Below are 12,089 nucleotides of genomic sequence, written 5' to 3'. Positions count from 1 at the left end.
ATTAGGTTGTGCATATAATTTTAAGCTCTATAACTGTGTTACATGTTGCATGATAATTATTTTTGTATTTCTTGTTTAAATTGAACTATTTATAAAATAATTAAATCTTAAAATGAATAACGCTATCTATTGTTTTCATCTATATTGTACAATCATTTCTTTAAAAAAAATAATCAGCATAAATATATCGGATATGGTCTTTCGTGACCACCTATTGATACGTATCAAACAAGTGTAGTCTATGATATTATATAGGAAGTGCCCTATATTGAGGTTGTTCTTTACAAAGCATTGATACATATCGAACAAGTGAAGACATTATTAAGGGAAGTGCCCCATATAGAAGTTACACTATACACAGTACAGACTACACAGTGCACAGAGCGAAGTACAACTATCGTGGGAGTCAGCCGCAGGTGCGTCAATAACTTAGATACAATGGACGCGTTTCCTACCAGCAGATGCACTTCCCATAGATCACTAGACTTGAGATTGTTTTATGAACTTATACTATGTGCATTTCCTTCATAAAAGCATGTGAAATTATCTGTGATTATTATTATTAAACACGGGATATGTACTTTCTACTCTGTTTGCGAATTAGATACATTTTGTCGCATATAAATTATTGAAATATAATCACAGTATAAAAACAGAATTGTATAACGTTAATATTGAAAAACAAGTCAACTTTAGCCTTTACTGCATGCTTGAAGTTGTATAATATTTAAATTAGCTTATACACGTGTCTGACGTTGAACTCTTTTGTACTGATCGAGCTCTATTGCAGAAAATACACCTTTTTATTTTATTATTAGCTCTTTCCGTACAGAATCATTTTAGAATTAGTATTATAGTTTTTTTATTTTATTTATTTTATTACAATAAAGTATTTATCGTATAATCATTGTTTTATTTATTTATTAGTACATACCTAGTATTAACACATGATATGAGACAAATACCTATATAAAAACATTTCATAATTGTATAATTAAAAAGTATAAAAATATACAAACTAAGGCTGGAACATATCATTCATTGTTTTTATAGAACCTCATCAAATACAGGTAAAAATTGTCAGCTAATTATTTTTAACGAGCTAATGTTTTCTTCTATAGCATTATTAAAGAGTCATACATCATACCAAAATAAAAGAGAAAACTCCACCTGTTCGTATAGTTTTTTCGTTCAAGGAAAAAGATTTGATAGCACAAGGTGCAAAACTGTGTACAGATCACCTTATTAGCATCCCTTGCCCGCAGCTACCCTCAAACAAAATGAATCAATATAGATAATAGCCACCTAAATTATGGCTTTAGCATTTCACTGACAGTCAGCTGCTATTTGGCTTTGAAAACTATAACGTTTTATAAATTAGATTTGTCAAAGTTGTGATTTTCATAAATGAAGCTTTTTGCCGACTGGTCCTCGGGATGCAAATGAAAATGAACTGGAGACTTATAGTACTCAATATCAATTGTAAAGGATTTATTATCTGCAAAATATACATCCATTACCTAAATGATTAAACTTATTACTCTAGCATTACTAATTGTATAAAAAGTAAAAATATTAAACGAAACATTTCTCAAAAGCTCAAGTTTGTGAACTTTTATGAAATTCATGTCTTTTTATTTAATACATTTGTACCTATGCATACCAATGTCTTCATAACCTAATTCACATAAATATACTTAGGTATATTTATATTATCCTTTTAATTAAAATGAGCACATCAGTTTCACGTTTGATCCAAAAAAATGAAACGCATCGGATGAAGATGATGAATACATTATGGTTATTATTTTTTTCCGGAAAGCACTGATTGCTGTGATATTATCTTAGGGAAATGACAGGTGATATTGCAGGTAGCTATTTGTTACAGTGCCGAAACGACATTGAATTATTGGACGTCATCAAAAAAGAAAGTCTATTATTTTGAGACTAATAAGAATCTGGCGTACTCGTTTGTTTCAAGGATTTTTGAATGTATTTGAATAACTGACAGGGTGTTTTATAGTATTTTTAAACATGGAAATAACTTCCTTGTTGTTAAAGCTGTTATAATTCCTATCTCACAGAAAACCAGAGTTGAGCATTGAGCGATTCTTAGCGTAGCATAGATTTTAGGTCACATTTGTCTATTACATTCTACTGTTTAAAGTTTTTTTTTTTAGTTTTATGGCATTGAAATGCTATATTTTATATTTAAACTAATAAATTAAAAAAATACTTAATTCTATCCTCGTATAAACTGTATGGAACAAATCTATATCAGTGGACTTTTCGCTACACTACAATTAATTATGCGTAGCCTACGCCTAGATTAAAAAAATAAAATTTATCACCTCGTGAAACTATTTCACATGTAAAATAACCACTTACCATTATACAACATTACGGTGCAATTTGCCACGTAAATTCTTAAGAGAATCATGTAATTACACACGCGGACTACTAAATAGGCAGAGTTCGCACGAATGTAAAAAAATAAATTGATACAAAGTTGGCAATTAACATTTTAAGAAGCAAAGTCGCGTACCCACGATATGATGGATAATACACAATGTGTTTCCCACGACATAACAGTGATAGAAGATATTTGTTGATAATATAGCTCATCAAAAGTTACTGTCTGCAGTGTCAAGAACGTGTCTACGTGTCCCATATTTATAATTTTATATTCATGCCATCGACTTGCATTCGTGGAAGACATTTTATGTATTTTTTATTGCTATGATTTTTAATGCATTAAAATACGATAATATTTCGGTTAGATTGATACTGACACATATACCGTTTCGTATCAAATTGCAGTTACATATATAAAATGTGTATTTTTTGATTAAAAAAAGGTCTAAAACATTGAAACAATTACCATATCATAGATATTGTTACAACAAATTCAAACGTATCGACGCGTTACTCCTAATTTAAATAATTTGTACATGAAATACCATATCTTTACAGATCTCCCCAAGACCATGAAACAAATGACCTTAACCGAGACGAATTTCATAAAAACGGCAAATATATTGAAAACGATGACTGCATCTTATGTAACTTAGTTACGCGGTATTCGCATAATAGCTATCCGACGGGCGACGTAACCGCGCTGTAATGGCCGCGCGCAATCTTCCGTGATAGTGAACTTGAGTTTTTTCGCGGCGCGCGCACCGTTAGCTTGCGCTACATTCCGCGGTTGTCGCGCGCCGCCGCGAGAGGGCACCACGGAAATATTTCATTACCAGCGCTCGGATTACGCGATTCAATTAATACGATAGATAATCTGCGGACGCATAAACATCCAATATAATTATTATGAACGCTAGTAAATAAAATTTGCATTACAATAAGACATTTACTGTATGACACATTAAATATTATGTTATGACATTTAACTTAGGTAGGTACTTTAATGTCAGCATGAATACACGGTTATCGCTATTTTGTTTTCAATATTTATAAATGTTAGAAAAGCATTAGGTACCTATTCTATTCTATGATTTTCGCTCGTTAGAAACAAATTTCATTTCAATAGGTATATAATATTTATTACTTTTGCATTCTCGTATTACAATAGAATAAGCCTATGTGATTATTATTTAGTTTCTCTTTAATTTAGTATAATATGATATAATATAATACCTACCTATATTTAAATTTATAAAGATGCAAAACAGTTCGTAGATCGCAGACTATGAAAAAAATTTGGGATGTAGTATAATTTATAAATAAATAAATATAAATATTATAGGGTAATTGCGCCAGTTCGCGTCCACTTAGTGCAGTTGGAAAGTTTGAAGGAGAAAAAAAAAATGTTCCAGAACAAATTTCAACGCAAAATTTATGTAACGTGTTCATTACATAGTCTATTATAAGATTTACTTTCAATTGTGTTGGAAATATCATGTGGTTTTTATTTATCTAGATAAATAGCAGAATTAGGCGTTTTACCCAGTTCGCGTCCAAAAATTCCAGTTTGCGTCCACCCGTGGACCAGTTCGCGTCCACCAGCTTAGAAAAAGAATTAAGAGTGTTTTGGGTGATATTTTATCAGATTAATGCAAATAAAAATTAGATTTTAATAAATTATTTATTTACGAATATAGTTATTTAATAAAAACCGGCCAAATTCGAGTGGAACTCGCACAACGAGGGTTCCGTATTAACCTGTTTTTTTTTCATATGTTTTAACTGTAAATGATTATTTTTTCAATATCTCCCTTATTCGTGCTATAAGACGTTGCTTCGTACCAAACTTCAAGTGTCTGTGTTCATGTAAAGTACCCTGTAGGTTTTGATTCCCTTGCGAATGTCGAAATTTGCGAAAATTTGCAGCATAAACGGCTGTATCTTTTGAATTCTTTGGCTTATAAGTTTGATTTTTTCACTGCTTCAAGGGACCGTAGACTTGAGTATTCAATATAAATTTCAGCTTTATACCTGAACGCGTTACTGAGAAAAAGCGTCTTGACAGAAAGACAGACCGGCAGACGGACATACAGACGGACGGATATCAAAGTGATCCTACAAGGATTCCGGTTTTTCCTTTTGAGGTTCGGAACCCTAAACTCAACATTATTATAAATATAATACACTGTAAGGAAACTGGAAAAACTTATTTATATTTATCTTTTCATCATAAATAGAACTAAAAAGTAACAAAAAACAACGTTACGTTATGTAAATAAATAATAATCAGTTCTATTAAGATTACCTACACCTCTACCCTATTTTTTAGTATCTAATGAATTAAATTTCTTTTTTGTTTATATTATTTTCTTAACCACAAACTTATTGACTCTCATTCTCAAAGATACTAGTCTCATTCTTGGAATACCCATTTTAAAATGAAAAAATAGCATAAAAATTTGCTAATTTGAATGAAAATTTAAATTATCAACTTGTGGTCTTAGTAAAAAATTTACAATCTATTATAATTTACATATTTTAACAAACAATTCATTGCTACGTAATGAAAAACAATGTGGACGCAATATGTTCTATTGTTATGCACTATAGGTATAGTTTGCGCCCACCGTGGACGCAAAATGGAAGTTGTACAAATTCGGTGTAGTAATTCGCGTCCACCTTATTTTAGCTATTAATTGTAAAAGAAATAAGCTGATTTATAATCCATAATATTCCATGTTTTGTTAGCAAAGTAAAGAAACAGTTACATATTCAAAAATTCACATTTAACAATAAGATACTTACCGTCAAACGCGACGCTGCGCACTATTTATTTTTTCAAAATCCCGCGCGTTTTAGCTCTCTCGTTTAATAGCCAAAATTAAATATTTTTTTTTAATAGGATAGGCGGTGCGCAGGCATATTTTGAATAAGTGTGCATGTCTCTTATACATTGAGGTATTATCGGAAATTTTTCTTATAACAATTTTACATAAAGTATACTTATTTTCGTGAATTTTCTAAAAGTTATCCGCAAAATGGACGCGAATAGGCAGGTGGACGCGAACAGGCGCAATGACCCTAGGACATTATTACACAAATCGACCTAGTCCCACAGTAAGCTCAATTAAGGCTTGTGTTGTGGGTACTAGGCGACGATAAATATAATATTTAATAAATACATATATAGATAATAACACCCAGACCCAAGAACAAATAATTGAGTTCATCACACAAATATTTGCTCTGACCGGGGATCGAACCCGGGACCGTCGGCTCAGTAGGCAGTTACTTTACCACTGCGCCAACCGCGTCGTCAAATTAATAAATTTAAAGCATGGTAAACATTCATTAGATACCTATTTAAGAAAAAATCCATATAATGTGCTTAATAATAGATAACTTAAAAATTATTCTTATAACTATTATTATCAAGCTGTGAATCGAGTCCAAAGATATATACCGTCACGAAAAGCAACAAAAGTGGTCGAAAAATAACAACCTCTCTAATGTTAGATCTAAGCTTTGAAGGCTGCGCGCGCTGGGTCAACGACCATTGCCAATGTCAGCCATCTTGAGTTCCGCAGTCGCTTACGTTCTTCACGTAAGAGGCTGTAACGCTTCGTTGGTGTGTGTATAATGTTCGTTTTTCTATGTCAATGTCGTATGTGTGCGTCTATGTTCACGTTCACATTCATCGTTCAACATTACAGTTTTATTTGTGTGTAAGACATTATTATTCTTTGGATGTTTGTGCTAGATGTCGCTTTTGATTTTATATCTATCAAAATAAATTTATAATGCTGTATTCACAAATGTGAAATGACTATACACACAGTTTTGAATGTAAATACAAAATAAAAACGTTTTACTAGCGAATTTTTTAAAACATATGTATTTGTATGTAATGACTTGATTACTGATTTATATATCAATTAATGAGATCATTATTTATAGTCTCTATAAATCAATAAATGTAAAAAAAAACCGAAATTGTATACCTATAATTTTAAATGTACTTTTTTATTTATGACTCAAATTGCAGACATGAGCAATAAAATTTTTTACACTTCACGCTAAGATTATCGTCATGGCAATTGAGTTTTTTAAGTCGAATTCACGAGAAGCTTACAAGCCAAAAGGTGTTATTTTTAACAATTTCTCGTTTTGATATAAAATTATATTATTCGTAATTATGTAGTAAATGCTGCATGAGAAAAGTTAATTTATTAATAACGGTTTCTGCGCTTGGTTTCTATAAATACCGAATCGTTACACATTGTGTAATATTGCTTAACAGAAAAAAACGCGCTGGTTTTTTGGCAAATACCTGAAAACTATAAACATATTTCAATTAAAATTTATTAAGTAATATGAAATGGAGCTGTAAAGCTTTAGCAAAAACATAACAAGACTCCAAATGGAATTTATAAAACTAGAATAAAAATAAATGGACAGATATAAATCTAGCTTCGACCTCGGACCCTGGGACCTTCACCGAAATGGTACTACAGTTCGATAACCCAACCCATTGTTCCGTGCGAATCATTCTATTTTATTTACCACAATCACGATTGAGTTCATGACTTCCGCATCATGGTGTTCGCAATTTAATTAAAATTATGATAAATGGAAATCATAATGGTTCAAATTAGATCATAATTTGGCCAGCGTTAACAGTATTTTAAGTACGTAGTCGACGTAATTGCTGTTTTAATACTACATAAAAAATTATAGTTCAATCAACAGAACTCTATTCACATGAAAAGTTTAAATTTTATACGTGCTTATTAACCAGAAAACTTGTGAATATTACAAATGGCATATAATATGATCAAGTTGTAAACAGGTAGATTAAACATATTGTCCGCACTGAATATTTTTGTGGGATAATTTACGATGTTGTTCTATTAATATGAACGAGGCGTAAATGACAAAACGTCCATTAAATGGTCAGCAAATATTAAAAAGTACATATTACGTCGACGTCGCCGATTATACGTAATTAAAACAACATACCAGAAGCCCGTAAATAACTGTATAATAGAAAATTTATGGAAGTGTTAATACTCATTTAATTATTCTGTAAACATACAACTATAAAAGACGCAACATAAATTAAATGACATCAAAGTCAAAACGATATTTGAATAAATTATCAAATCGTATATATATTAAAATAGAGTAATCCATCAACTTGTCTTCTTCGATGAGTTATAAATGATAGCGTCTATTCTTATAACAAAAAGATATATAAGTAGGATGTTCCAGGAAAACTGATGCAAATTATATAGCTATAGAGTTTTGAGGTCAGCTAGACAGTCCTTGCGCTACAAACTAGGCAGCGCAGGCGCATTGGTCGCTGCGAGCCCCGATTTGCTTCCGTTTCCTCCGCCATTGTTAAGGACTTCCTTATACTTACGCATAAAAACCACATCTATTTAATATTCTAAATACATTTTTTTAGTTCCTTTCTAAATTTATTGCCATCGAGCGATTTTTATTTAATTACACATTAAATCAATCAAACCATTGCCTTTTACATATTACGTTGATTTTTTAGCAGCGAACTTGATTTGTGATATTTACTACAGTTGTAAAAAAATATATAAAAAAAAATACGTAGAGTTACAAAAACTTACTGTATCTATAAGGTTAATAAGTATTTAATATTAATAATAATAAAATGTGTGTGTAATAATAACAATTTATTTTCAGTATATTTCATGAAATCTTAATAATCTGTTACAAGAATAATCATATTCAATATTTTTTTTCTAAACTAACCGTCGAAATAACCAACGGTCATAACGTATTTTATCACAATGTACTAAAAATTTTGATCTCAAACTTTACACCTGACAACACAAGTTTGCCTTATTCCGAAATAAACTTCACGGAATAATATACCTACACAACAAGTTGGGAAAACAGGTGAAAATCGTCTGTCTTACTTATGGAACAAGTGTCAACCTGTTGTACCTGTTGTACACCTACCTGTGTGAGATTCACCCTCAACCTTAAAAGGCATTCGAATAAGGGGTGGTTCACAAAGCATAAACGTAATATGACCGTGAGAAACTATTGTATGAATGGGAAAACGCTATGGCACCTGTAGTAGGCACAAAGATGTGGAGGCGGTTATACCTCCATTATGTTATGGTTTCACAAACTCATTGACAATTAATTCCAACGGTTTATGGGAATCTGATAACAATAGTTATGCCACGTTATGTAGTAGGTAGCGTTTACATTCGGTTTCATTGTTTCCCATGTTCACAGGTTTAAATCAATTTAATTAATTGATGTTATAAAATAAATATCAGCATTTATATTTTGTTTAAATTTTCAAAACTCTTTAGTACGTTTCTTTATTATAAGTCATAAAGAGTGATAAATCATAGGTTTATATACATCTTTTTCAAACTTTAATAACTCGCAGCCCTCGGAATCACAGACACAATAGAAAATCTATTGTGTCGTGGTCCGATCGGGCCGCTCGGGGCTCAATGGGTTAATACATTAATAAATAGCAATAGATCCAAAACAAAAACCTACTTCAAAGAAAAGATATAAACTTTCAAATGATATTTAAAGCTATGAATTTTCCTAGGCAGATGTTTATTATTCCATTTACCTACATCATATTATTTTTGTACAGATATTGTAGAGAAGATTAAGTTTTGTATAAATAAAATTAACTGCGTTAAAAACAACCGACTTCAAAAACGGAAAAGTAAAAAATAAAAAAAAAGATTTGATATTATTAATTACTACATATTATTTAGATGTGCTATTTATTAAATAGGTTTGATGTCGGTGCACGGGCTTAATACTAAGTGCTTAGTGTTTGGCACCGACTTCAAACCTATTTAATAAATAGCACATCTAAATAATATGTAGTAATTAATAATATCAAATCTTTTTTTTTATTTTTTACTTTTCCGTTTTTGAAGTCGGTTGTTTTTAACGCAGTTAATTTTATTTAATACTTTTTAGTGTAATTTTCAACACGAATCAAACGAGCCCAAACTCGATAAAGTTGAGTCAATATATTACTGAGTTCCTATGGCCACCTTCCGATTCCATCATCAAATCAGCTCTATGTCATGATAATGTTTCATCGCTATCCAATTTACATACGTATACAAAATTTCAGCTCAATCGGTTACCGGGAAGTGAATCAAAGTTACTTGCTACATTCCAATTAAGTCATCGAGTACAGACAAAAATGCTCATAAAATAAAAACTACTGGGCCTAGCCGAATAAAATTTTTATGGGACCAATTCGACACCATCCCGCATCGAACAAAAAAAGAATCACGTAAATCGGTTCAGAAACCTCGGAGTAATCGGTGTACATACATAAAAAAAAAAAAAAAAAAAAAAAAATATACCGGCCGAATTGATAACCTCCTCCTTTTTTTTGAAGTCGGTTAACAAAACCAACAAAATATGTAGGAAAACATCCTGTTCACTGGATTACCATTTAATTATAAACTTTTATATATGAATACTGGTAAATGAAAACGATACCTAAAACAATATTTATCGTTTCATAACTATGATTTGTATTTTGTACCTATATGATGTCCAATCTTGTATCGACTGCCGAGACCAATAATAAAATGTTAGATAAAATGTTTTATTGTTTTGATTTGACGCAAATATATTCTACTTTGTAAACGCAAAGTTTTCCTTCAATGACGGTCACGGGAAGAATTGATCCCACCAAAAACATAAATGTAAAAATTGGAGCCGAGTTCAATCGTTGACTTAATTTGCCAAAAAAAGAAATGAGATCTAAATGTGTGCCAAGTTCTGCAGACAGTCCAGAAATTTATTTACAAAGATGTATTAAGTTCTTAGGTTGACTGAAAACTCAATTGTTTTATTTTCCCTTAGAGAACAATGTTTATTCCAAAATATAACTTTTTTAATTTGAATAATATAATTATTTTCACAAAGCAAACAACTAATGACCTATTGAACCCCATAATTTGATGAGGCTAGTTTTTAGAACCTCACAAAATATAAACAGTATGTAAAACTAGCCTCATCAAATTATGGGGTTCAATAGGTCATTAGTTGTTTGCTTTGTGAAAATAATTATAGTATTCAAATTAAAAAAGTTATATTTTGGAATAAACATTGTTCTCTAAGGGAAAATAAAACAATTGAGTTTTCAGTCAACCTAAGAACTTAATACATCTTTGTAAATAAATTTCTGGACTGTCTGCAGAACTTGGCACACATTTAGATCTCATTTCTTTTTTTGGCAAATTAAGTCAACGATTGAACTCGGCTCCAATTTTTACATTTATGTTTTTGGTGGGATATCATTACTTTTTGTACAGAAAATTATTCTGCAAATTTGATTTACTTTATAAATATATATAATACTTTTTTTATACGATTTTTTTTTCTTGCGGTTTCTCTGTATGGTTTGTTTAGTATTATTTTCTATATTTTCTTGTATGTTATGAATGTCAGCGCACATTGCACCGTCATTATCTGCAATTTTTTAAACTCGTTTTCTGTTTAAAAGATTACATGATTTTCTAAACATCCAGCGTGAATTTGTACACACACTATTACCAAGATGCAAAGATCGTTGTAGAAGAATCGTCGCCTTACTCCATGACGTTACGGTATTGCCATGACGCGATCTTGAAATTTTACTCTAAACGCGCCTAAATATGTTTCACTCATATTAATATTACGCAAATTAAATCATTTAGACCTTCGACGAAGCCTTCTTCCATTACACCATTTATGGTAATTATTTTTGCATGCTTGTATTGGCTAAACATGTTTGTGCTTTATTAATATAATTGTATCACCATTGAATACCATGTTTAAAGCAAAATAAAGATTTTATTTATTTATTTATTTATTTACACTGAAATTAAAACTAAACTAAACACTCATAAATAAAGAATAAATAAATGTGAATATGTAAAATTATATATTATTTTTAACTGTATTAGCAATAAAGGCAATATTTTTATTACAATTTTCTTTTATTTTACGTTTAATAACAGTTTTGAATAAAGAAATCATGCAATCGAAGTAATCCGCCCTAGCGATACTAGCGCGAGTGAGTGTGATGTCAGAGGCGCTTCGAATCTACAGATGTTTCGTCCTAAAATATGTAAACTTCAATAATCTATATCTCAGTCATTTATTGATGGATTTCAAAATTTTTTTCGGCCACTGATTAGTTTTTATCTATTTTTTAAGACTAGTAAGTTGATTATACTATTTTCTTTTTTTTTAAACTTTTCCATTTTTCCATACAAACAAAATTTATGTCATTGAAAAAAAAAATTAAATAAAAAATAAATTAAAAAATTTTTTTAGTGGGAGTCGAGCATGCTTCGGCACGAATAGGGCCAGCTCGCACCGGGGAAGGTACCACACTCCCACAGAAAACCGGCGTGAAATAGCAGCATACAAATGCTGCTGTGTTTCGTACGGTGAGTGGGAGGTCCGGAGGCCCATCCTGTTCCCTTCCTATACCTATCCTTTCCTTTATTCCCATCATAAATCCTATCCCTACCTCTTTTTAATGAACAACATGGCAGCGGAATTAAATTACTTTTTACCCCAGGAGGGTACCAACCTTCACAGTGTTGGAGAATCCCTTCCTGAGCATTCATGCTCGGGCT

General features: G+C 31.1%; 1 protein-coding gene across 1 annotated transcript in view; it reads right to left on the bottom strand.

The window, feature by feature from the left end:
• The window catches only part of LOC123691896, a 30,763-nt gene extending 22,947 nt beyond the window's left edge, over positions 1-7,816 (bottom strand). Inside the window, exon 1 of the mRNA XM_045636481.1 lies at positions 7,757-7,816. Coding sequence (XP_045492437.1) covers positions 7,757-7,816 — 60 coding nt within the window. The remainder of the gene's footprint in view (positions 1-7,756) is intronic.
• Positions 7,817-12,089: the final 4,273 nt, after the last annotated feature.

This window comes from Colias croceus, chromosome 5 (genome assembly GCF_905220415.1).
Source record: "Colias croceus chromosome 5, ilColCroc2.1".
Lineage (NCBI taxonomy): Eukaryota > Metazoa > Arthropoda > Insecta > Lepidoptera > Pieridae > Colias > Colias croceus.
Note: the sequence above shows the minus strand (reverse complement) of the source record. Positions and strands in the feature narration are given on the sequence as shown.